Below are 26,942 nucleotides of genomic sequence, written 5' to 3'. Positions count from 1 at the left end.
GTCGGATCTGTCTTGACTCCTGCTGTCCTGCCTCCCCAGAGCAAAAGATCGAAAAGGGAGAGGGAGAGAGCCCGGCTAGCAGGGAGTCATCCAGACGGAGCCATCTCCAGGGGAAATCGCTGAGGAGAATGCAGAAGGAGCGCCGGATGTTCCAGCTTCAGATGTGCGAGGTGGATGGGCCTTTCTGTGCCAGAGAACAGAGCTGAGGAGAGTGGTAGGGCCTGGAGCAGCCGTGGGTGCTTTTATCTGGAGAAGCTGTATTGAGGCCTCTCTACCCTCCTGGGGTCCCCGTGGTATATGATCCCTTTGCGCACAGTAATGAACGTCACGGGCCTTGTCAGGAAGGGAAGGTCATTCAGATGGGGAGTTGAGGCATGCAGAAAGACTTGCCCAGGTGTCTCACTCAGGGAGTCTGTGGCAGGAGGACAGGGTTTAATTCTGGCTCTGAGTCCCAGTCCGGTGCCTTAATCACTGGGCCATCCTTGCTTAGCTCTAGCCAGGGCACTTTCTGGTGGAAGAACCTAGTGATCTGTAGACAAAACATCAAAGCGGATGAAGAAGCAAATGGGCCATTGGTATTCCTACCAACAGCCATCATTGCTCAGATACTTCAGGGATGGGTGGTAGAGAAATATGCCAAGGATCAACTCTGCATGTCAGGGTGTGTGGGGCAAGGAGGGCGTGAGCCCAGGTCTCTTAGAACCAGGATAGATTCCTCGTCTGCCTTGCCCCGTTCATCCGCAACAGCTGCTCCACCCCCTAGCACACTGCTAGCCTGTGCCTCTCGATCTGCCACCCTCGCTAGGCCTTGTGCCCTCCCTGCCTTGCCTGTAGCCAGGTCACTGGCTCTAATTCGTGTCCCTTCCCTGGTTCCCAGCCATGGGGACCTGGCAGCAGGGAGCGTTAGGAAAACAGGCCAGGGGCGTGAATGGGCAGGTTCCTATCTCTCCTTCCTCTCAGCCATCAGCCCTGCTGCTGGGGTCTCCCTCCCCCGCACCTCCACCCCCTTGGCCTAAATGCCGGAGCACCCCACCCTGGCCACGGGTTGGGGAGCCTCACGGCTTCCCATCTGAGCATAGAGCCCCTGGGCCCTGGCCCGGCCTGCCCTGGGCCAGTGCAATGCAGCCTCTCGACTGGCTCCCAGCTTGAGCAGGGTCAGGATCAGCAGGAGCTGGGGAGGTGTGCGGGGGATGGAGAGGAGAAACAGGGTGGGATATTGCCCATAGCGGGGCCTTACTCTCTCTTTCCAACATGCGACACTTCCCCCTTCAGCTGCCCCTCTCCCCGCCCCCCAGTGGTCTCCAGCCAGTGCTAGGAACCTGCCTTGACCTTCCGCTGTTTAACCCCTTTAGAGCTGGTGTGTCTCTCGAGGGTTAATGCCAGCCCCGTCTCGCTCTGGGCAGGGCCGGCTCCAGGAACCAGTTTAGCAACTAGGTGCTTGGGGCAGCCACTCGGGAGAGTGGCCACTCCGCTATTCAGCGGCAATTCGGCAGAGGGTCCCTCACTGCCGCTTGGAGAGAAGGACCTCCCACTGAATTGCCACAAATTGTGATCGCGAATTTTTGTTTGTCTGTTTTTTTTTTGGCTGCCTGGGGTGGCAAAACCCCCTGGAGCCGGCCCTGGCTCTGGGTGCAGAGTGCCAGCTCCGCTTGAGTGGCTACCATTGCCTTTACCTTGCAAAGCCCATCGCAAGCTGAGTTGCTTCCCGTTCGCTTTGTCTCACAGCAGGGACTGTTTACAAGGGGGGAGAAAAAAAATCTCGTTGGGGCCAGACCCTCCCCAGAACCCTGGGCCAGGGTTGGACACAGGGTTGGACTTTGTCTCTCTTCGTGTCCCTGGGGAAGATGTCCTGCGTAGCCATAGCTAGCAGGCTGTGTCCCAGCCATTCGGGTATCTGCAGAGCTGGAGTTTGTGCTGCTACTGGCTAGCTCGGCATCTCAGGAGCCCCTCGCCTGGCCCTGGGCCACGTGTGAAGTTTGCACAAATGCAATTGTGCCCTATTTTGGGGGGTATGTGTGGCTCGGTTGTTTTGCATGTCCTGGCCAGTCTGAGAGAAACCAGAAATCGGGTGGGAGCGAGAGCTTCCTGCTCCAGCTGGGGTGGAAGAGCCAGGGGAAATCCCAGGAGTGATGTACCAAGAGGGAAGGATTTCAGCCTTGTGCAATAACACGTTACACGTCTGCATTGCCTTTCATCGGTGTTAGAAGCAAACGATAGTCAGTCAAGCCTCAAACCAGCCCTGCCAGCTAGGCGATCGTGATTATCCCAGTCTAACAGCTGAGCAAACCAGGTTATGCAGCAGCTGAGCAGTGGAACCCAGGATTCCTGCTGCCAACACCCCCCTTCCCCCCGCTTTCAGTACTAGTCAGTATTGCCCTCCTGGAAACAAGAAAGGAACCCAGGAGTCCTGACTTCCCCATCCCTGCTGCAACCACTAGAGCCATGCCCCTCCTAGCACTGGGAGTAGCGCAGAGGAGTGCTGCCTCTCCCATCCCTCCCCTATCCACTAAATAACGTCCTCACAGAGGACAGGCCTGAAGAAAACTTCAGCTGGGAGAATGGTCCATGGTTAGCATTTGCACCTGGAGTGGGTCCCCAAGGACCTTCAGCTGCTGTAGTCAGAACTGAGTGTCAGGCTGTGGGTGCAGAGAGGGCTGCCCAGATGGGGCCAGATCCTGGCAGGGCTGGAGAGTGGAGGGGAGGATCCCACGAGCTGCTTGCCTTCCTTGTTGTGGTTTTGGGCTACGTGGACGGACTGGAGCTCTGGGGGGTGAGCCAGGGACTGAGTCATCCCTTTGAATAGCTTCACTGTTAAATAAATAGCAGCACATGGAAACACTCAGTGTTCGCAGCGCGGCCGTAGGGAGGGGCTCTGTTCCAAGGGCTGCAGAGCAAAAAGAGAGAAGATGCAAACATGGGATCTTGAGTGTGTTCCCCTTTTACCTGCTGTGCTACATTAGGGCTATTTGATTTCGCCCTTGACTCTGTCCCTGGGCAGGTTTATGTTCCCCTCAGCTCTGTAGATCAGTCTATTTCTTACCCTTGGGAGCACCAAACCCCCCATGTAGTCCAAGGAATCACCACTGCTGGTTAGCTGTACGGGGTCTATGACACCTAGCCGGGACGTCCCCATTCCAGTCTGAACCTCTACATAGCTTTTCTGGCCAGTTATTTATAAGCCAACGAGGCCAAATCTTCCAGTGTTGGCCCCCAGTTTGCTCGGGGGGGGGGATTGAGAGCGCTGGTCCGGGATCCATGGAACCCGTACCCTTCACCAGACTCCTGCTTTCATCAAATAATTCATTTAACCTCATAAGGCAGGGAAGTATCATTTCTGCTTTGTGGAGAGGGGAACTGAGGCACAGAGAGATGTGTGATTTGCCCAAGGTCTCCCAGGAAGTCAGTAGCAGAGCCAAGAATAGATTCTTTCCCCTCTCCTGTCCCAGGAGTTCTGCCTCCGCTTGCTCTAACCATTAGAGATGCGACTCCCTTCTCAGAGCCAGAAATAGAACCCAGGAGTCTCAATATTCTCCTCTGACCACGCCACTCGGTTAAAGCTATAGTCCCTCTTTATCTCTCGCTCACCCCCACCTTCCCTCGAACAAAGGCTCTATATAGCTCTGCTCTGGCCTATTACACCAATCCTCCATGCCCCTTTTCTGGACTTGCGACTCATTTCTCCAGCTGTGCTCCTGGCAAGGGAGAAATAAAAATCGCCCCACCCTTGCCCGACTGTAATGCTCTACTGTGCAGCCGTCTGGGAGACGGTATAAAGAGAGAACCCAGCTCATCACACAACGCTCCCCCCCCCCGCCTCCTCACGCTCCTTGCTTCCAAAATACACAGACACAGGATCTTCCTAATGAGAGCCATGTTAACCCCTTCGCTGCTGCCTCATCTTCCAGGGGCATGAACTGAGCTCGGTGCTGGCTTTGCCATTGCAACACTGCGCTACTTAGAAAAAGGCCAGTGAACCCAAGAGCTCTGCTGGATTCTAAAAAGGACTGAACATGTATATAGACAATGAGACCATCCAGAGTGTGATGAGGATTTAAATCCTCATGCTTCAGGGCATAGGCCAACCTCTAACTAATCAGGGTCAGGAAGAAACCTCCCTTGGGGGCCAGGTTATTCATGATCTACAGGGTTTCTTGCTGCTCCTCCTCCTGATGCTGCTGGTGCTAGTCATGGCTGGAGACAAGATATTGGGTTAAATGGACCCCAGTTTGATCCACTGTGGCCATCTCTATGAGAAAATAAAATTTGGAGTGGAAGAAATTTATCATCAGCCTCATTCTGAGAGCCACTGACTGCTGCATTAGCTGAAAAAGAGAGAAAATGGGATTGTGCCCTTCTCTTTGCATGAAGAAGACCTTAAAGTTCTTGGTTTTTTATACAAACAAACTCTCTCTCTCTCTCTGGATGACTGAAGACCTATTAGGTTAATGTCACTCAGCTACTATACAAGTAAAGCCTGATTGAGAGGAGGAGTAATATTTTTATGTGGACTGTTTTAAACTTGTATTGGTTTTGGTTAACGTAGTTGTCAAGTTTTCTTTCCCCGCTCTGAACTTTAGGGTACAAATGTGGGGACCTGCATGGACACTTCTAAGCCTAATTACTAGCTTAGCTCTGGTATACTGCCACCACCCAGAATTCCAGTGTCTGGGGCACACTCTATTCCCCCAAAACTCCCCCCCCCCGGGTTGCCTTGAGGGACTTCACTAATTCCCTAGTGAGCACAGATCCAAACCCCTTGGATCTTAAAACAAGGAGAATTTAACCATCCCCTTTCCTTTCCCCCACCAATCCCTGGTGAGTCCAAATCCAATCCCCTTGGCTCTTAAAACAAGGAGAATTTAACCCTCCCTCCTCCTTTGCCCCACCAATCCCTGGTGAGTCCAGATCCACTCCCCTTGGCTCTTAAAACAAGGAGAATTTAACCATCCCCCCTCCTTTCCCCCACCAATCCCTGGTGAGTCCAGATCCACTCCCCTTGGCTCTTAAAACAAGGAGAATTTAACCATCCCTCCTCCTTTGCCCCACCAATCCCTGGTGAGTCCAGATCCGCTCCCCTTGGATCTTAAAACAAGGAAAAATCAATCAGGTTCTTAAAAAGAAAGCTTTTAATTAAAGAAAGAAAAGGTAAAAATTATCTCTGTAAAATCAGGATGGAAAATGCTTTACAGGGTCATCAGATTCCTATAGACCAGAGGGTCCTCCCCCTGGAAGCCTTAGGTTCAAAGTTACAGCAAACAGAGGTAAAATCCTTCCAGCAAAAAGAAACATTTACGAGTTGAGAAAACAAACATAAGACTAACACGCCTTGCCTGGCTAATTACTTACCAGTTTGAAACATGAGAGACTGATTCAGAAAGATTTGGAGAGCCTGGATTGATGTCCCGTCCCTCTCAGTCCTGAGAGCGAACAAAGAACAAACAAAAAGCACAAACAAAGATTTCCCTCCACCAAGATTTGAAAGTATCAGAGGGTAGCCGTGTTAGTCTGGATCTGTAAAAGCAGCAAAGAATCCTGTGGCACCTTATAGACTAACAGACTTTCTGTTAGTCTATAAGGTGCCACAGGATTCTTTGCTGCTTTTACAAGATTTGAAAGTATCTTGTCCCCCTGTTAGTCCTCTGGTCAGGTGTCAGCCAGGTTTACTGAGCTTCTTAACCCTTTACAGGTAAAAGAGACATTAACCCTTAACTATCTGTTTATGACAGTAGTATTTAATTCAAAACTTAACAAACTCTTGGGAGAAAAGCTCTCTTTGTTAAAACCCCATGGACCCAATCCTTGACCTTTGGGTGCTGAGAGCGTTCCCAGCCCACATCTTTGGGCTTTCCAAGGGAAAGAACAGCAACCTTTGGAGACCTAGGTTATAACTTGACCTGCTAAAATTGAGTTAAATGTGTCAATGGTGCACTAGGAAAAGCAATCGTGTTTAGGATGGGCTTATCGAGCCTGTCATGGAGTCCTCGGGTGATGCTTTGGAACTGCTCCCCACAAAGCCAGTCAGGACTTTGGGGAGCCTCCTCTCCCTCGGAGCAGACTGTCTCCAGGGCAAGAAGTTCACATGACTTCCACCTTTCTGGGTCTGACCTTGGAGCATTCAGCATCCTCTGCCCCTCCGTGCACTTCCCACAGTGAGTTCACTCAGGTGGGGTCCTGGGGAAGCCAGAGGGTCCTGCACGCATCCCCCACTTTGCAGTTAGATGTGACTCTTAGCCAGCCAGTAACACAGAGGTTTATTAGATGACAGGAACATGGTCTAAAACCGAGCTTGTAGGTACAGAGAACAGGACCCCTCAGCTGGGTCCATCCTGGGGGGCAGCAAGCCAGACAACCCCATCTGCCCTCACTCCCCGTCCCCAGCCAGCTCCCAACTGAAACCTTCTCCAGCCCCTCCTTCTCTGCTGAGTTTCCTTTCCTGGGCAGGAGGTCACCTGACCTCTTGTTCTCCCACACCTTTAGCATCCCCTTGCAGGGCGAAAGGGCCGGGCCATTAGTTTGCCAGGAGATAGTGTGTCAGCCAGAAACTGAGGCACCCACACAGTATTCAGAGGAACCTTAAGAACTTCGTCACAGAGCTCATGTTAGTGAAACACAACCACTTTTTGTAACTGCGACCAAGTTTTAGAGGAAGCTCTAGTGGATCTTGAACCGATCTACAAAATGATTGCGATCGCTTTCACTGAGAGGGTTTCCACCAGAGATGGGACCTGAACCAAAACGCTCTAGACTTGGGGGTAAGTTCACACCCAAATTTGAATCCGAACGTTGCAGTTCAGGTTCATCTAGAGGTGTCACCGTTTCCAGACCTGAATCTGACCCCTAAAGAAATGGCCATATGACAAAAAGGAGGCTTGGCCTTCTGAAAAATCTGGCGTCTTCCAGTTCTTTCCTCTGAGCTAGCCCAACATTTGAGAAGTCCCTCAACGACATCCTAACTCGGTGTCTCTTCTCCCTCTCTAGTACCTGCTGAAAGCTAACGAGAGCCAGACGAAGCAAGGGCGGACTTCCTGCAGAGCCTGATCAAGTTTTTCCATGCGCAACATAAGTAGGTACCATCCCACTCGGCACAGCCTGTGAGATGGTGATGTCACTTCCTGGAGCAGGACTGCAGACGTGCCAGTTTCCCCTCATTTGCTTAACTCCCGGTAGCTTTGAGGGATCGCTAGAGAGGAACGAATCTGCGTGGAGTTTAAGCACACGCTTTTGCGGAATATGGGAGACATTAAGCATGTACTTAAGGGCCACAGAAAAGGGCATTTTACTGGTACTGTGTCCAGTGACTGGTTACTTCTTTTTGAGTGTCACTAGTCCATTACTAACGCAATCCCTCTCCATGGAGATAAATTACCCTAATAGCAGTTAGTTTTATTAATGTGTAATATTTTAATATTAATTGCATTAATAATTGCATTAATTCCAAACTCATTTTTGTATTGCATTAATGATACTTGGAAGAGCACTCTTCATCTGAGGAGCTCAGTGTGATCCTCCATTTTACAGATAGGGAAACCGAGGCATGGTGAGTGGACATGCCCAAGGCCACACAGTAGTTCAGTGACAGAGCTGGGAGTAGAATCCATGGCAGTTGACCTCTAGACCCCGTACCTGTCTCTAGTGGAGGCTGCTTCAGAACAATATAGGAGATGAGCCTGTCATATAAAACTTGCATCTAGTCCCAGATTTCAAACATTCCCAAATTTGAAGGTGTTCAGACCTGGGGCTCTGGTTTTAGTCCAAATCTGTGCCAGATTCTGGAGTCACTCTGCAACTAGGCTAGAATAACTGAGTGGAGTTTGATCCTACATGTTTTGCAGGGTGATGAAGCCCTGAATGGTGAGAGGCTTAACCTCAACCCCCCATGCTGGCTGATTGTAATAAGAGGGGAGTGATCTGGTGATCCATTTCAGGGAAGGGGAGGAGCCTTAGCTGTCCATTTTGCCCCTGGGAAGCACACTGAGTGAATCACAAGCTTATACCCCAGCTCCTGTAAGCTGAATGTCTATAGGCACAATGGAAGTGTGACCATTGGGTGTGGAGGTGGGCTGTGGATTCTGAATCCCCTCTCCATCAGGCAGAGTGACTATGGCTCATTGGGAACCTTGGCATGACCTTGACGGATGGTGTTCTTGATGTGCGCTGGCTCAGAGGGACAGCATGGGAGCTCCTGAGTGCCGACAGCAGGTTTCTTGTAGCTGGTTGTGAAGGACCTAGCCATGATTGATGAATGGTGTTGCAATGCCTTTGGATGACATATTTTCTCTCTCTCAGTTTCTTCCAAGATGGCTGGAAGGCTGCTCAGAATCTCTACCCTTTCATAGAGAAACTCGCAGTATCTTTACATGCAGTAAGTGTTCTCAGTCAGGGATTAGGCCCTTTACTTGTTCCCTACAGTGGATTCCAAGGGATCCATGACTTTCAAGAGACAACACCTGGGAGTCCAGCTACCTTTCCAAAAGGTGGTGTGGGTGGTCCTATGAATCAGAGTAGTGAGCCTTACAGAAGCACTAGGAAAACTGGATGAACTGGTACCTGGAACTCATTGCTAATAGGGGCTGTAGGGAACTAGTGCTGTATGTGCACAGTTCTTGCCGGAGCAATGTAGGGGGAATTTTAAATCATCCAAATGGATAAACCAGCATGACTTCTGTAACAGAAAATCAGACCTCTCCAATCTATTATACATCTGCGAGTGTGTCTGTGAACGAGTGGATACATGAGAACCAACTCTGGCACTGTCCTGTTTCAGAGATGGGATACCAGGTTAGATGGGCCCTGTTCTGTTCCAACCTGGCAGTTCCTATGTTCTTGCCCTACTTTAGAGAGATGAGCACTTCCCCCCCACTGCCTCCCACACACACTGCTCCCCCTGTTGTTGAGGACAGAGATGCTCATCATGGCAGTAACATGGCTGATCATATTAATGTCTTCTGCTGCTGCTTTTCTTTGCAGCTGCACCAGGCCCAGGAGGAAGAGGTGAAGGAGCTCACTCAGATCCGTGACTCCCTCCGAGGCATCCTGCAGCTGGAGAACAAAGAGGTGAGGCTCTTGGCCTATTTCCTCCATGGTGCTAAGCAATGAAGGGGCTTAGCACCCTGGGCGAATAGCCAACAGAGTTGGTGCTAGGCCTCCTGATGTGTGTCCTACCCTGGATTTTCTACAGGGAGATACAGCCCAGTTGCCCATGGACTTTCCTCAGGGTAGCCAGGAGCAACCAGAGTTGAGGCAGGTGGGTAGATAGAACAGGAACTGATCCAAAGCCTACTGAAATCTCCCTTGGCCTTCAGTGGGCCTTCCAGGGCATCAGAGACCAAGCTGAGCTTGGCCACCTACAGAGACGTGATGGTCAGAGCTGTATGGGAAGTGCCGAAGGGGAACAAGAGGAGAATTGCTGAGGGCTCAGCCTTGAGAGCGTGATGATGCCATGTGGGAGGAGAGGATCCATGACTGGGAGTTGGTATGCGTCGCTAGCCACCTGGGTAGTGTTACGGTGGTGGTAGGAACGGGTCAGGAACCGAGCTGCAAGCAGCCAGAAGCTGGGTGAGGCTGGCCAGAAGGGTAAGTCAAGTGTCCCAGAGGTTCCGAAGGAAAGAAGGATGGTGGGAAAGAAGTTAGCGATCAAGGAGAAGGCCCTGGGAAGTCAGGATGGTGGAGGTCTAAGTGATTCTCCAAATGGCCATAATAAAGTTGGAGGGCACTTGGAGATGCTGAGGACGACATAAGAGGAAGGTCTGGGGTGTTCCCTGCTGGCCCAGTCCTGCAGGATCAGGCCCTGGCAGGGCAAGAGGGCCGTGACATAGCAAAGAAACAGACCCTTAGACCTATGCTCCGAATATATATATTTATTTTTTTGTTCTGTCCTTGGTGAGTTCAGGAAAACCTGCTCAGGAAGAACTCTGGCAGCGGCTACAGCATCCACCAGCACCAAGGGAACAAGCAGTATGGGACGGAAAAGTCGGGCTTCCTGTGCAAGAAAAGCGACGGGTGTGTACGAGCTGGCTCCTGCTTGCTCCTGTTTCAGATAGACTCTTCGCGTGCTCGTTAAGAGCGGATGTTATCTGGAAAGGCTGGTGGCCGTAGGACGAATCTCTTGAAGGATCGAGTGATGCAGGAATTACTGGGGGAGGCTCTTTGGTGCGGGCTCCACAGGTGATCCGACCAGATGATCCGAACGGTCCCTTCTGTCCTTAAAACTATGAATCCTCGAAAGCCTTCATCTCCGCCCAGTCCACGTGCTTGCACGCAGGGGACGTCCCCACAGCACCCGGGAGGTGGACTTCCCAGCTCAGGCCGCTGTAAATGCACTAGCTCCGCTCGAGAAGCGTGGCTGTGTTGGCGTGGGCTAGCTACCCAAGCACCGTCCCGCCCGAGCCCTTGGGTATGGAGTCGGGCAGCGAGCACAAGCTGCCAGCCGTCGTAGCCACGCTGCTATTGTTAGTCACTCACTTGAGCAGCGCTAGTGCGTTACGCACCCATTAGAAATTACGCTCTCCGGCTGCTGTGTGAACGTACCTGTAGCTGGGATCCTTTGGGGTGGAAAGGGGAAAAAATGGAACCAGGGGGCTGGATGGTTGGTGGGTTGATAAGATATGGAGCCTGGGACAGGACTTGGCTTTGCCGGTAGCCCAGCTCAGGAGTGACCCCTCCTGTTGCCAGCTGACGTCTATTAGGAGTCAGGTTTGAAATGATTTGGTGGCGGGAATCCATTCCCTAGCAGATACGTGCCCACATCCCACACAAGTCCTCTCCAAGCCTGGCACTAACTGCTACCCACATTGGGAGCCTCAGCGGAGAGGCCAGCACCTGATGGAGATGAATTGTTCCAAGATGTGGTCCTTGCAGTGCAGGGCTGGTGAGGAAGCCTACTCTGCAAGCATCTCTCCTGGACTTCAGTCTTCAGGGTTACCAGCCTGGCACCAAATTCCCTTTGATAAGGAAGAAGGCCCATTCTATGGGCATAGCAAGCCGCCTCTTAATGGGAGCAGCACTTTGCCAAGGACAAGGAAGTGTTTCACCTGTGCACAATGGGCCAAGAGTTGGTGTAGGAAATGCCTCAGGCACTGAGGGAAGAAGAAGTGCGTTGGGATTAAGGGAAGGGATGAGGTACTTGGAGTGAGAGCAGACGGTGGACTGAGAAGACGGCAGTCAGAGGGTTTGAGCAGGGGTATTTCTCCATCGGGTGAGTTAAAGGAAGCGCTACGTTCACCCAGGAAGCGATACTCCCCATTAAAGCCCATCAGCGAGATGAGGGACCATGGGAGTCACCAGGGCTGTGGGAGAAGCTGGGTATCAGGGGTGCAAAGTGGACCCTCACTCCCTTCTCTCTGCCTGACCTAGAATCCGGAAAGTGTGGCAGAAGAGGAAGTGTGGCGTGAAATATGGCTGCCTCACCATCTCGCACAGCACGGTAAGGCCAGGTGCTGGCGGATGGGCGGGGCTTGGGTTCAGGCTATCATGGAGCTGTCTTAGCGAGGGATTGTTTATGGGTATAGAGGCTGTAGGTTAAATCCATTCAAGCCTGTGTGGTGAACTGCACCTCCTATGAATGGGTCTGCGGACACCCATCCAAATCGCAGCCTGAGAGCACATGCTACTGATGATAACCTTTTAGTTTAAACTAAAGGATCAGTCTGTACCTCTTCATCCGCTGCTCCTCACGTGTGTCTCAAACTGGCAGCTCCCCTTCCCGCTATCTCAAAATGCCATACAGAGCTGTGCAAACGTTGGCTGGTTTGTTTCCTAGAGGTCCATCAGGCCCCTGAATCTGCATCCTCCACATGCAAGTCCATAACTCTGCCAAGGTTTGCTTAGAACTCTGGTGCGTTAAACTTTTGGTAAACTCCACCCAGGCTTGGGATTTGTAAAGCAATCCCAAACTGGGTGCGTCATAACCACTTCATCTTACGTGAACAAATGAGACACAGAGCGAGAACACGCTGGAGAAGGTTTTCTATGACCTTTTCAGGTAGGGAGCATAAGTCATACCTTGAGGTTCCAGACTAGACAATTGGTAGCACTTCAGGTAGAAAGAATGGCTGCCCTCTAGAGGTAGAGGGAGTAAAATGCAGCTTAAAAACTGCCTTGGCTCGGATTCTTCTGCAAAAGAAGATTTAGCAAGATTCTAAGAGGGCCTGGGCATTTCTGTACATAACAAGAATATCCAGAGTTAGCATTAATGCTGGCCCAAACACTGGAAAACCTCCTGCTCTTTTGTAATGCCTTTTCATCAGTAGATGAGCTTATTATCCTTGTTCTACATATGGGGGAAACTGAGGAACAGAGAGGGGGTGGTGTTAGCGACTTCTCCAGCATCAGCCAGCAGGCCAGTGGCAGAGCTGGGAACAGAAGCCGGGTGTCCTGAGTCCCAGTCCAGCGTGCTACCACTAGGCTGTACTGCCCCTCCCGTCTTGGACTATTAGAGGTTAGGGAGAAGATGATCCCACATCTCTCTAATGCTGGGTTCTTGTATCTGGTGCCGGTCACTGCTAGAGACTAGATGAAGCCCAGGTCTTATCCTGCCTGACAATAGCTATGTTCCTAAACAGCGACTGGCAGTCCTTCTGGCTCACTTCACTTCCCATTTCACCTGCCCGTTCTCCTCCTCTCCCAGATCAACCGGCCTCCTGTGAAGCTGAACCTGCTGACCTGCCAAGTGAGACCTCACCCAGAGGAAAAGAAGTGCTTTGACCTTGTGACACGTGAGTAGGGGAACGTGAGAGTGCCCCTGACCCAGATTTGGAAAGGTATTTAGTAGGGCTGTCAAGTGATTTAAAAACTAAGAATACCATTGATTTAAATATTTTTGGATGGTTTTTCTACATTTTTTCAAATATATTGATTTTTAGTTACAACACAGAATACGAAGTCTACAGTGCTCACTTTATAATATTTTTATTACAAATATTTGCACTGTAAAAATGATAAGAAATAGTATTTTTCAGTTCACTTCATACAAGTACTGTAGTGCAATCTCTTTATCATGAAGGTGCAACTTACAAATGTCAATTTTTTTTGGTTAGGTAACTGCACTCAAAAACAAAACAATGCAAAACTTTAGAGCCTACAAGTCCACTCAGTCCTACTTCTTGTTCAGCCAATCGCTCACACAAACAAGTTTGTTTACATTTACGGGAGATACTGATGCCCGTTTCTTGTTTACAATGTCACCTGAAAGTGAGAACAGGCATTCACCTGGGACTTTTGTAGCTGGCATTGCAAGGTATTTACATGCCAGATATGCTAAACATTTGTATGCCCCTTGATACTTCAGCCTGGAAGCATGTCCTCTGGAATGGTGGCTGAAGACACTCATTTAAAAAAAAAAAAGTGTTAATTAAATTTGTGACTGAACTCCTTGGGGGAGATTTGTATATCTCCGACTCTGTTTTACCTGTATTCTGCCTATATTTCATGTTACAGAAGTCTCGGATGATGACCCAGCACATGTTGTTTGATTTACGAACACTTTCACTGCAGACTTGACAAAATGCAAAGAAGGTACCAATATGAGATTTCTAAAGATAGCTACAGCACTCGACCTAAGGTTTAAGAATCTGAAGTGCCTTCCAAAATCTGAGAGGGACGAGGCGTGGAGCATGCAGAGCAACGCTCTGTTGCAGAAACTGCAGAACCCAAATCACAAAAAAAGAAAATCCAACCTCTGACTCAGAGGATGAAAATGAAGATGCATCGGTCCACACTGCTTTAGATTGTTGTTGAGCAGAACCGATCATCAGCATGGACGCAGGTCCTCCAGAATGGTGGTTGAAGCATGAAGGGATATATCAATCTTTAGCTCATCTGGCATGTCAATATCTTGCGATGCTAGCTAAAACTGTTCTCACTTTCAGGTGACATTGTAAACAAAAAGCAGGCAGCATTATCTCCCGTAAATGTAAACAAACTTGTTTGTCTGAGCGATTGGCTGAACAAGAAGTAGGACTCTGTGGACTTGTAGGCTCTAAAGTTTTGCATTGTTTTGCTTTTGAATGCAGTTATGTAACAAGAAAAAATTGACATTTGTAAGTTGCACCTTCACGATAGAGATTGCACTACAGTACTTGCATGAGGTGAATTGAAAAATACTATCTTTTATTTTTACAGTGCAAATATTTGTAATAAAAATAGTATAAAGTGAGCACTGTACACTTTGCATTCAGTGTTGTAATAGAAATCGATATATTTGAAAATGTAGGAAAACATCCAAAATATTTAATACATTTCAATTGGTAATCTCTTGTTTTAACAGTGCAATTAAAACTGTGATTAATTTTTTTGAGTTAATCGTGTGAGTTAACTGCGATTCATTGACAGCTCTAGTATTAGGCATTGCTTGTGCTCAGCACCGCAAGGCCTGACTGGTTTAGGAGCCTAAGCGCATTTTTAAAAGGGATTTAGGTGCCAAAATCCCAAGTGCCTAAATCCCTTTTGAAAATGCGCTTAGCCTCCTAAGTCAGTTAGGCCTTGCGGTGCTGAGCACAGCAACGCCTAAATATCTTTACAGATGTGGGCCCTCGTATCTCATGCTCTCGAGGTCCAGGATAGGACATTGCATCTGCTCTACAATTCTGAGCTCTCCTTGTTTTTGGGTCTGGTAAATTGATTTTCAGGCATCTCTCTGGCTAGGATCCCCCCTCCCAGGGCAGCCCCTCAGAGAGAACAGAGAAGGTGTATTTTTAACTGGAGTGCAAACTGAGAGATGGCCATTGGGGGCTAGAGGCAGGACTAGCGTAACTGAGCTCTGTGCAAAGTTCTCCCAGCTCTGAACCGGCCTTTGTTCCTCACCTACATCCTAGCTATTCTGATTTAGTTGGGGGTTGGTCCTGCTTTGAGCAGGGGGTTGGAGTAGATGATCTCTGAGGTCCCTTCCAACCCTGATATTCTATGATTCTGCCCACCCACAGCTCCACCAATGCATCTCAGCCCTCTTGAGCTATAGACACCCTTCTCCCACCTCCTGCCCCTTTTTTCAGTTCCAGGCCTCCCCCAAGTGGAAGGTGCTTAGGATCCTTAAGTGATGAGTGTAAATGTCCCCTGTGGAGTGAGGCGAGACCTACCAAACTCATGACACTTGTGGCCCAAGGTTGGACTTGAACTAGGTCTCCAGAAGTACAAGTCCAAAAGCTTTATTTCACAATGCTGCATAGATCGTCCTGCTAAAATTATCCAGCCTCTTGAAGCAGCTGGCTTTGTGCTTCTGACCTGGCCAGAGATCATGGGCTTTCCCAGATATTGAAAGCATCCCTTTCACCTGTCCCCTCTCCCTCTCCTTGCAGATAACAGGACATACCACTTCCAGGCTGAGGATGAACAGGAGTGTGTTGTGTAAGTGACAGCAACCGTCCTCTCCGCCAATCCTCTCCTTTCCCTGAGTGGGAATGGCTACAGGCCTTGCAGGAGAGAACAGGACAGCTGCCTCCTCTGTATATGCAAATGTGGAGGCACAGGCCCCTCCCACTTGAGATCCAGCAGGCTCTGCATTGGCTGGCATCAGGATTGGGGCTCTGAGACATAACTGAGCAGTCGGGCTTCTGCCCACAGAGCAGGGGGGCCCAGATGTGCGAGCCAGAACGTTGCACTGAGTCTGGGGCCCCCTGTCACCACTGCAGAATACAGGGCACTCAGTTCCCATGGCAGGACGCTCTGCTTTGTAGGTTTATATCCTATGCCCACTATCTGGCTCCTGGATCCCACAGAGGTTGTGAACACCACATGTGAAGACACTGTGCTTGGCCCCTGCAGGGAGGGAGCACCTTGTGTCCTCACTCTGCAGTGTGAAGGTAGTGGAGTCTAGTGGGTAGAGCAGTGGCCTCGGGGTCAGAAGACCTGGGTTCTGTTCCTGGCCGTGCCACTGGCCTGCTGGGTGACCTTGGGCAAGTTACTTCCCTGCTCTGTGCCTCCGTTTCCTCCTGTATGAAAGGCGGATAATACTGTCCTGCTTCGCAAAGTGCTTTGAGATCTGCTGAGGAACTGTGCTCAGGATTGTTGTGTATTATTACGGTGCCTTTTGTGCTCCAGATAGGAGCTTTGCACAGAGGCAGGGACCCGTTACCCACCGTACTGTTTCTCTAGCCTAGAAAGTCTTTTTGTTTCTCTTCCTCCTGTGATCCCTCCCTCGGTTTCCATTCCACTTGTCCCTCGCTGCCTGGGTCCCTGTCTGACATCTCCCCTCTCCTCCTCCCTGTCCAGTTGGGTGTCCGTGCTCCAGAACAGCAAGGATGAAGCTCTCAGCAATGCCTTCAAGGGTGACCTGAGCGGCTGTGCGGCCTCCGCCAGGGGGGTGACGGACGCTGGCCTGCAGGAGCTCACCAAGCTGGTCATTGGTGAGGTGAAGGGCATGCCAGGCAACAAGCAGTGCTGTGACTGCGGGGCCCCAGGTAGGTCGGTGATGGGGGCGCTCTGATGCCGTGAAGCCCTGTTGCAAGGGGCAGTCTCAGAGCGTGCATGGGCCTGGTGCCCTTAGCCTGGCACTGGTCACGTCACTGGCATTGTGAGCTTTGCTTTGCCTGTTGGCTTTAACCCGTTGCTGGCTCAGACCGGGATGTGCACGCCGTCTCTGTGGCCTTGTTGGACATGGCGTGAGCCTGTGAGCATTCGGACATGGCTGTTGTTGGAAGCTGGATGCCAGGCGGGAGTGGTGGCGATCCCGGGGCAAGGGTGGAGGTGAGGGATTTCTCCAGTGATGCCATATGGAGATCTGGGTAGAAAAGGACCAAGCGGCCGACCTGCAATGGGCCAGGAGGTGCCAGAGTGCAGGAGTCAGGCAGGGATGTGGGGAAGGATGTGCCGCCGGGGGGCTGTCACAGCTTGCTCACTGGCCCTGTACCGCTTCCTTGCAGATCCTACGTGGCTCTCCACCAACCTGGGCATCCTGACGTGTATTGAGTGCTCAGGCATTCACCGGGAGCTGGGGGTGCACTACTCCCGCATACAGTCCCTGACCCTGGACGTTCTCAGCACCTCTGAACTGCTGGTAAGCAGCTCCTGTGCGTAGGGGACCTCCGTCTCCTTGCTCCTCCTTTCTGCTTCTCCTTAGCACTCCGTCCCCTTCCTCAGAGCCCCAAATTCATAGGCATGGCCATGAAAGCTAAGCCTAGTGCAGCCCAGATCGAGAGCCGGTCTGTTTTGTGACACTCGGACTAGATTTCAAAGGTTCCCATCGTTCTAGACGGCAGAGATCTTGCAAGGTCCTCTCACAGATTCTCCTGAATCCAGCCCTGAAATGTGGCTTCGCCTCAACCCGTCTCTAGGGAAGGATGAACGTATCCACTATAGTTTTCCTTTAGCTTCTTTCTCTTGGGGTTTCTGCCTTCTCCGGGGTGTGAAGCAAAACGCTACTAACCAGCAGGCATGTCAAGCCACGGGGCTTTCAGGCACAGAAGCACCTGTGCTTATGGGGCTGCTTTCCCCCCTCTCGTTCATAGCTGGCGGTCAGTATTGGAAACGCCCGGTTTAATGAAATCATGGAGGCCACGCTGCCGGCGCAGGGGAATCTGAAGCCTTCGTCAAGCAGTGATATGTGAGTAAGACACGGGGGAGTGAGCTCATGAGGGGGTGTGTGTCAGACCCAGACCTGCTCGCTCTCATGGGTTCACCTGGGAGGAGGGTGGAGGTGGCACCTTCCTCTAGGTGGGGCCATCAGCAAATAGCTTCCTCCAAACCCGACCTGCTGTCTCATCCCTTGTCCGGGGGTGTATTTCCTACTCTTGCTTTGTCCTGTCCTGGCTTGAATCCAGAGCTCCTCGGCCTCCTGTCCAAAATCCACCAGCCCGAGGACTCAGTCCAGAGGTGACGGTCTGTCTCTCTAGCAGTGCTGCAGGGCCAGCCATGCCTTTCCTTTCTGGTGGGGATGGGGAGAGATCTGTTTGGTCTGGCATGCCTGACTTTGCCTCAGCTCAGAAATCTGCAGCAAGGCTGGGTGGGTGTGAGTGTGACCTCGCTGACCCAGCTCCCTCCCTCCCGCCTGCAGGAGCGCCAGGAAAGAATATATCGTGGCCAAATACATGGAGCGCAAGTATGTCCAGAAAGCCGGCAAGGATGAGCCGCACCGGCTTTGGGAAGCCATTCGCAACCGGGATCTCTTTGCCTTGTTACAAGCCTTTGCGGAGGGGCACGATCTAGCAAAACCCCTTGCTAGCCCTGACAGCCAGGTGAGCGTTGCTTGCATGTCTGTAGCCATCTCGTGTCTTGTACTTGGATTATCAGCTGTCTGGGGCAGAAGCCATTAGTGACCGTTTGTTCTGCGTTTGCCCAGCCAGGGCCGGCGCTACCATTTGGGCGACCTAGGCAATGGCCTAGGGCGCCAGAATTTTTGGGGGGCGCTTTTTTGCCGGGGGGGGCGGCACGCGGGTCTGGTGGACCTACCACAGTCATGCCGGCGGACGGTCCGCTGCTGGAAAAGGTCAGGTGGAGCTGCCACAGTGATGCCGGCGGGCGGTGCGCTGGTCTAAAGGCTCCGGCGGACCTACCGCAGTCATGCCTGCGGCAGCTCCACCGGACCCTTTCCAGCAGCGGACCGTCCGCCGGCATGACTGCGGTAGGTCCACTGGGGCTGTGGGGGGGCGGCGAAATGGCTGTCCACCTAGGGCGTCAGAAACCTTGGCACTGCTCTTGTGCCCAGCGCCTGGCACGCTAGGAGCCTGGTCCGTGCCTTGGGCTCCTTGGTGCTACGCTAATGCAAACCATAAATGGGGCTGGCTGGCAACGCCGTCCTGCATGGTGTCACTCACACCGTGCTGGCTGAATTTCTACAATCCGTGTGATTCATGCTTGACGCCAGCTGTGACCCCATCTCCATGCTGTGGTGCAGCTCGCAGACCCTGTTGCTGCAGCGCTGGCTTAGATGAGTTTCAGAGCGTCTAAGGCTAAAAGGGACCCTCTGATCATCTAGTCTGACCTTCTGTATATCGCAGGCCATTAAATATCACCCAGACGCCCCTGTGTTAAGCCCAAAGCATTTCAGTCCTCAGGAAGCTAAAGTGGTGCATCCTTCAGGCAGAGAATAGGAGAGACGAAGGTGCCACCAATGCCCGAGGCCCCTGCAATGGCAGGAAACTGGTCAGGTTAAAACGGGTGGGGTGAAGCTTTGGAGCATGTGGCGAGGATTTGAACCGTGTGATTCTGCAGCTTGAGGGAAGATGTATCCAAAGTGGATTCAAAGCTTCTTGTTTCTCCTGCTCTGTTGAAATCCGCGTCTCTGGAAGAGCGTGGAGCCCAGCATCTTGCCGCTGGCATGCCAGTGACATGTGGCTGTTCTTGTCTGTACAGGGGCATTGAAAGGTGAAACAGGGTCTTCTAACTTCCACCCAAGGATCCCCAAGCAGGGCGGGATTTAGGCCAATTCCGATTCCCTGGAATTGGCCGCTGCACCCCGGTCTGAGAGCCCCGTGCCTTACATGCCTTCTAAATTTCTTTTACTCATCCGGCGGTGGGGGGGTCCACGGAAGACCCGGAGTGAGGGAAGGACCCCTTGCTGCCAAAGTGCTGCTGAAGACCCGGACCGCCGCCGGGTATTCGAATCGGGCCCCGCAGTTCCTAAAGCTGGTCCTGTCCCCAAGTACTACTTCTGCCATGTATTAGCCATTTCTTTTGGGACCTGCTGTGTGCTTGGGGCTTTCCAAATACATGCAGAGGGACAGGCTCTGCCCCACGGGGGTCATAGGCTGAGAATGGACAGACAGACAGGTTAGGGGACAGGAAACAACAGTTCTGTTGTTGACTCCTATACAAGTCAGTTAGGTTCACTATAAGCCACACAGCAGAAGTGGACGGGATAGGGGCCTTGCAGATGAGCTGGGGATAGAGAGTCACGCCACAAAGGGGGCTGCTGGGGAGTGAGAGTTCCTGCCTACGTAGCATCGTGAAGAAGTGACTTGCTAACGCTGCTGATCTTGGTTTGATCTGAGCATTTGAGCTGGTTGGAAAATGGGCTTTGGAAAATTTTGACTAAATGGAAAAAAAAAATCATGTTTTGAAATTTTCCACTGTAAAGTTCAGTTGTTTGGTGGGAGAAAAAAAGAAATGGAAGACTGGAATTTTGATTCTGAAATGCTGCCATGGTGCCTCATGGGAGTTGTACTTTGAGTGCCTTGGGCTCCCATTCTCCTCTATAGGCTGGGCTCCCTGCTTAGACTTACATTCTCCCATGATGCATCATGGGCCTATCTCATGGCAAGTGGAGGCAGTTACACCATGGCTGGGGACTCTGATGATGCATCATGGGATATGTAATTCAGCTGGGAAACCTGGCTTATAGAGGAGAATGATGACCTAAAGAAACCAGACTAAAATTCCCAAGAGGCACCACAGCAGGCTATCCGAACTGAAATATTCACTTTTTCGAGCATTTGACTTGTTTGATGAAATATTGAAAATTTTCTCTTGAAAACAGACGCTTTTAATGGAAAATTTTCATTTTGTCAGTATCCAATTTTCCATCAATAAATGGTTTCAATGGAAAAATTTCCACCAGCCCTTCTGAGCAGCTCACAGCTGAGAAGGCCCAGACAGGATTTTCCTTGGATCTTGCTGTCCCTTGCCTCGGCAGTTGACGCTAAGCGACACCAGATGTTCCTCCTCATCTCTGGGGTTGAGGACACGTCTTCTGCAGGGTTCTCAGGAGATGAGTGGCCATCAAACCCACAATCCCTGCTGGGACGTTGCCATGATCAGGGCTCAAAGAAGAATTAGATTAGTTCATGGAGGATAGAGCCATTGGTGGATTAGCTAAGATGGTCAGGGATGCAACCCATGCTCTGGGTGTCCCTAGCCTCTGACTGCCTGAAATTGGGAGTGGATGATGGGATGGATCACTCAATGATTGCCTGTTTTGTTCATTCCCTCTGAGGCACCTGGCGTTGGCCACTGTAAGAAGACAGGCTACTGGGCTAGATGGACCCAGTATGGCCGTTCTTATGTTATCTTGTGAACTGAATGTGCCGTGCCAAGCTGTGCTGTAGTGGAGAGAGGGTTAATTTTGCTTCTCCTCTTCCCTCTGTGACAGGACCAGGGTGAGCTGGCTCTGCACCTGGCTGTGCGTTATGCAGACAAGTCCTCCCTCCCGCTGGTGGACTTCATCATTCAGAATGGGTAAGCCTCACCCAGGGAGGAGGGCAGGTGGCAGGCAGCAGGCTGGCAGGCAGCAGGCTGACATCCATAGCATCTTGGGCTGGGAACATGTCAGGTCTCATAAGCTAAGCAGGTGCAGGCCTGGTCAACACTGGGAGGGGAGGCTCCACTTGAAAAATCCATGCGACTTCGAGCTCTCCTGCCTGGGAGACCCACTGGAGGTGTATTCTCTGCTGGGTCTGGCCTTCATCACCTGCATTTTAAGGTGGTTAATCAGAAAGCTGGTGGGATTTGCCGCTGACCCTAACATGGGAGTAGTTGCAAGGCCAGAGGATTAATCCAAGGCTACCAAGTGAGGTTAGAAATTGGGGCAGAAAATAACAGAGATTTGATTTAGAACAAATTGTGGGGGGAAGGACTAATTCAAAAGGCAGATGATGGTGCAGGGAATGGGGAGATGCCTGGAAACTGGGGGTGATGGAAGAGAGACCTAGACTGGCTGCCATAAGGTCTATCCAGTAAGCTGTCCACTGGCCCGTGTAATTATGGGCTGGCTGCATGGCCGTATATACAATGGAGCACAGAGGTAATTGCTCTTAGTGTGCCTCCAGTGAGACCCCAGCTTGAATTCCGTGCCCCTCGTTTTCAGCACGAGGAGGATGAAGCCGGACTAGAAGGAATGTGGAGAACAACGATGTTGTCAGGAACTGGGGAGGGAGAAGGACTCTCTTGCCATAGTTCCCCCTGTGTGGGAACAAAAATCTCTCTGGTGTTGACTAGCAGCGCATCTCTCATACACGGATCTCAGTGTCACTGATTCTCCAATCCCCCACAAGAGGCAGGGCTGGAGCCTTCTCCCCATTTTAGAGATGGGGAAACTGAGGCACAGAGTGGGGAAGTGACATACCCAAGTTCAAGCGGGTCAGTGGCAGGGCTAGGACTAGAACTCACATCTCCTGACTCCCAGACCCCCAACTAGGCAGCGCTGTCTCTCCCATGCGAGATGTTTGACACAGTTCTTTGCTGCTGCCGGCATCTTCAGCTGCCTTTGCTTGACTGTGCAGGGGGAACGTGGACAAGGCAACTCTGGACGGGAACACGGCTCTGCACTACAGTGCTCAGTACAATCAGCCCAACTGCCTCAAGCTGCTGCTGAAAGGGAAAGCAGCCATACACACAGGTAGGGAACGTGGGGCAGATCGGGCAAGAGGCGCAGCCAGAGGGAGCTTGGAGGGGAAGCCATGCGATGCTCCAGCCCTATGGAATTGTGGTGGGAGGAGGGAAAGCGGAACAGATTTTAAAATGGGTCTATCTGGATTGCTCCCAAAATTTTTATGGCAGAACAAAGGGGCCGGGGCCAGCCAGTGTCTGTCTCTCTCTATCCTAGGTCCTTAACTGACTCCCATTACTGTTGTATCTCAGCGTGTCATACTCTGTAATGTATTTGTCCTCATAATGGCTCTGTGAGGTAGGGGAAGTCCTGGTATTCTAATTTACAAGTGGGGAAACTGAGGCACAGAGCAGGGAAATGACTTGTCCAAGGTCTGTAGCAGAGCAGGGAATAGAACCCAGCTCTCCCAAGTCCCAGGCTAATGCCCTAACCACTAGATATCCTTCCTCTGTCTCTTGTCTTAACACACATTCCACCCTGCAGGGAGACTGGAAAAACTACAAAGATTATCTTGTGCTTAACACAGCATCTTCCATCAGAGGGTCTTCATGCACCTTATTAACTAAGGAATAAGGGAGGAGATAAGTAAGATCTCTCTGATACAAATGGGCAAACTGAGGCACAGAGCAGGTCAGTGGCAGAATAGAACTTGGGTCTCTTGACTCCATGTCCAGTGCCCTATCCACTACAATGATTCCTTGTTTTTATTCTAACAGGTTATGCATAATCCTTCTCTATACATTAGAACCATGTCAAACTGGTTTTGTATGTGTGTGTATGAGAGAAGCTAACCCATATTTGCCACCATCGTGGAGTTCCTAACACCTAGTCAGAACCAGTTTTGTAACATTTTTAGTTTTTAAACTTTTAATTGACTTAAATCAGTGTAAAATCTTTAAAGGCTATTGTGCAGTGATCAGTCTTGTACTGTGGTGTTCTGAATTTAATATGACTCTTTTCAATCAATTCCTCATTTAATTTCAGCACTGGTCTAATGTCCTTATTCCCAATTCTGTCACTTAGCATTTAATTAATGCCACTCTTACAATACCTTGCACTTTATTCAATATTGTTGACTTCGAAACATTTAAGGAATTTTTCTGTTCCCCTTCAGCGTCTTTTTTTTTTTTTTTTTTTTGGTTTCTTTTTTAATCATTGATTAGACTAGAGGTTAATGACCAAGCAGCTTGCTTTGTGGAGTGTGTGTATTTGGTGAGCTTTAATATATGGCTGTGTCTTCACTTCACAGTTAGCTGCGGCATTTTCCTTGGGTGTTATCCCCCCCTACTCACACTCACGCGTTAGCCCAGGCACTGCTTTCTCTCAGGCTCGAAGGGCAACCTTCCCACTTTGCAGTATGGATGCAGGCTAAACCCCTGGAGTGCTAAGAGTCCTCCAGTGCCTTCCAACAATTGCCCCCATGTGCCTAGAAGGGCAGACAAGTTCTCCCACGGTTCCCAGTGAAAGAATGGTAGAGCGGCTCAGTTTACTGCAGCATAAAGAACCATGGGATTTGCTCCCAGAAGTCGCAGGTTGCGTCTACACTGCAAAGAATACCCTTACACCAACCAGTCTGAGACTGGCTCAGCTGACTCGGTGCTCACGCTACGGGGCTAAAGATAGCAATGTAGACGTTCCCACTCAGACTGGAGCCCAGGCTCAGAGACCCTCCCCCCTTGCTGGGCCCTCTCAGAGCTCAAGCCCCAATGTCTACACTCTGATTTTATAGCCCCATGAGCCTGAGTCCGTTGACCTGGGCTAGCCATGGCCAGGCCAGGGGCCTTTTTATTGCAGTGAAGATGTACCCAATAGCTCGGGCAGGGCTTTGCAGTGAGGCTGCTCACACCCCAGGTTAGGCTAGCCTGGGTACTGATCACCTGAGTTAACTCTGCAGTGAAGTGTGTGTGTGTGTGTGTGGGGGGGGGGGACAGTCCCGATTTTTGGGTCTTTTTCTTATATAGGCTCCTATTACCCCCACTCCCTAGCCTGATTTTTCATACTTGCTGTCTGGTCACCCTAGAGGGAGACATGCACTAAAATTGGTCTACCCGCACTTCTTGTACTGGTTTAATACTATTAGGGATATATTTGTAGGGATGTAATTAGACCAACACAACCCCTAGCCTGGTGATACTGGTATAAAGGTGCCTTATGCCGGTACAGCTTATCTCCCTTCTTGGAGAGGACCAGTATGATCACAGCTGTATAGGTATAAGTGTGTCCACACTATGAGGCTTGTCCTGCTTTAACTACACTGGGATAGCTAAAATTGTGTAACTTTGGTATATTGACAAGTCCCAAAGTCGGGCCTATCCGGAATTCTTGTACTAGCTGAACTATTTCAGATTGGGGTATGATTTTTTTTTCCTACCAAAATAGCTCAATTGATCCAACTCTTAGGGTACGTCTACACTACCCACCGGATCGGCAGGTAGCAATCTAACTATCTATCGGGCATCCATTTATCGCGTGTAGTGTAGACACGATAAATCGATCCCTGATCGCTCTCCTGTCGACTGCTGAACTCCAGCTGTGCGAGAGGTGGAAGCAAAGTCGATGGGGGAGCTGCAGCCATTGATCCAGCGCTGCAAGGGTGCGAAGTAATTTGAATTCAATCTAAGATACGTCGACTTCAGCTACGCTATTCCCCCCAGTGTAGACCAGGCCTTAGTGTGAACGCAGTTATATCAGTATCCTGGTGCCGTTACACTGGTATAGCTTATCCCGACTTGGGAAGAGGAATGGCTAGGCTGGCGTGAACGCCTTTTATACCAGCATGATTGCAGCGACCACACTGCTACAGCGTTATTGTCACAGAGGTACAGGTTTGGGTGTAGACAAGCCCAGATCGTTTCTCGCATGTTAGCCAGGACTCAGATGGAATGACTATACAGGAGATTCTTTAGTGAGGCTGCAGGACACAGACAGACCCTGTGGTTCTCTCTGCTAGCCTGTGCTGCTTATTTCCCTCCAGACAGGGTGTTTCTAATCCTGGCCTGGACCACACAGCTGTGGAAGGGAATGCTGACCACACAAACAGCCCTCCCCCATTTAAATTGTTTAAATCCTTTACTATTAACATCAATTTAAACAGTATTAAACAGTGGCGATTTGTGTGAACGTGTGAGAATAGGGGGAAATGTTTACATGGGAGGTGGGTCTGAGCTGTGAAGTTCAGATCTAGAGACATAGTTTGAGGGTCAGGGTTGCTGGAACAGAGGGAGCCAGGGGGCCATGGTCCCATCACTTTTTACTGGCTGCAAGCAATGGGGAGGAGGCAGCGGAGAGGAGCAAGCTGGGGGCAAGACCTGGGTACGGGGAGGCAGAGGTGAAGTGGGGCCTCGGGGCGGGGGGAGGGAGAGGTGGGGCAGGGCCTTGGGGGGGAAGAGGTGTGGCCAGAGTTCGGATGTCGGTTTGGTGCCCGCAATTTTAGGGAGCTTCCTCCACTCCTGTTGAGGGCTGGAAGGTTGCTCACGAGTCATAGAATTTAGGGACAAAAGGGTCCCCCAGATCATCTAGAGAGACGAGCCTTATTTATAGAGCTGGGTGAGAATTTTTCGGCAAACTCCTTTTCATTGGCAAATGACAATTTGTCAAAACCAAAACGAGGTGTGGGAAAGGGATGGTTTTGATGTTCTTGTTTCAAAAAAAAGTTTTGAAAGTTGCAACGTTGCATTTTATTATTATTTTTTTTTAAACCAAATTCCATTTTTGGGTCTGGATGCCTATTTTGTTCAGAAATATAAGTTAATTTATTGCATTTAAAAAAAAAAGTAAACACTTTTTATAAAAAGCTCAAAAGAGAATCAGAACATTTCTCTTGATTCAATCTGAAGTATTTTATTTGGGTTTTCAGTCTGTGAAAATTTAAGATTTCAACATTTTCCCCCTTGATTCGGGATGGGGAATTTTTTTTTTTTTTTTTTTTTTAAACAAAATCTCAAACACGTTTCCTGCCTGGCTTTAGTTATTGACTCAGGCTGAGTGGAATGGAACGGGAGCAAACTCGTGCAGTTGCCCACTCACTGGAGCGTGTTATGGGGGTGCAGACGAGCTGGGTTCACTGCAGGCTGGCTTAATTCTGCCTGCCAGCTCCTGACGGCAGTCCAAGCACAGAAACGGCCCTGAGCCTGGTGGTCAGATCTGGGGCCCTGTCCGATTCAGGGAGCGATGGCTCAGTGGGGCTTCGGTGCTCACTGATCTGCATTGGTCCCTTTGCGCTGGGGGGTTCCCTGAGGGGGCGGGAGCGAGGGGTGCTCTCAGGGGGAGCCTGGTAACTCAGCCCTGGCCTCCTCTCTAGTGAATGCAGCAAGCGAGACGGCCCTGGACGTAGCAAGGAGGCACAAACACCTCGAGTGTGAAGAGCTGGTAGGTCGAGCGCTTTGTGCTCACGGTAACGTAGGCTGGTTGCTGCGGGGGGAGAGGGGAGGTGATCTGCTGTAAGGGTGGGGGATGGGGCAAGGATGGAGGTGGGCATACTATGGGGCGAGGTCCTTTCCTGGGCTGGAGATGGGAGGAAGCAGGGTCCTGCTGTAGAGCCCAGATGACTCCTGCCACGGGGCAGAGTAGGGAGGCAAGTTTGGGGAGGGGTGCTGTGGGGGAGGGGTGGGTTGGGGGCATGCAGGATGGGAGAAGATCAGGGCTCTGCCGAGGAGCTGAATCTTCCCCTCGCACCCCACATTTCTGGCAG

General features: G+C 50.8%; 1 protein-coding gene across 1 annotated transcript in view; it reads left to right on the top strand.

The window, feature by feature from the left end:
* The window catches only part of ASAP3 (ArfGAP with SH3 domain, ankyrin repeat and PH domain 3), a 65,357-nt gene that overhangs the window by 30,624 nt on the left and 7,791 nt on the right, over positions 1–26,942 (top strand). The window contains 17 exon segments of the mRNA XM_030538727.1: positions 40–127; positions 129–170; positions 6,979–7,015; positions 7,018–7,063; positions 8,287–8,362; positions 8,968–9,054; positions 9,890–9,999; positions 11,353–11,422; positions 12,626–12,713; positions 15,291–15,339; positions 16,204–16,391; positions 16,854–16,987; positions 17,439–17,533; positions 17,984–18,164; positions 21,017–21,102; positions 22,146–22,261; positions 26,553–26,620. Of these exon segments, the coding sequence (XP_030394587.1) occupies positions 40–127; positions 129–170; positions 6,979–7,015; positions 7,018–7,063; positions 8,287–8,362; positions 8,968–9,054; positions 9,890–9,999; positions 11,353–11,422; positions 12,626–12,713; positions 15,291–15,339; positions 16,204–16,391; positions 16,854–16,987; positions 17,439–17,533; positions 17,984–18,164; positions 21,017–21,102; positions 22,146–22,261; positions 26,553–26,620 (1,561 nt within the window).

Source organism: Gopherus evgoodei, chromosome 20, assembly GCF_007399415.2.
Source record: "Gopherus evgoodei ecotype Sinaloan lineage chromosome 20, rGopEvg1_v1.p, whole genome shotgun sequence".
In the NCBI taxonomy this organism is placed as follows: Eukaryota; Metazoa; Chordata; order Testudines; family Testudinidae; genus Gopherus; species Gopherus evgoodei.
Note: the sequence above shows the minus strand (reverse complement) of the source record. Positions and strands in the feature narration are given on the sequence as shown.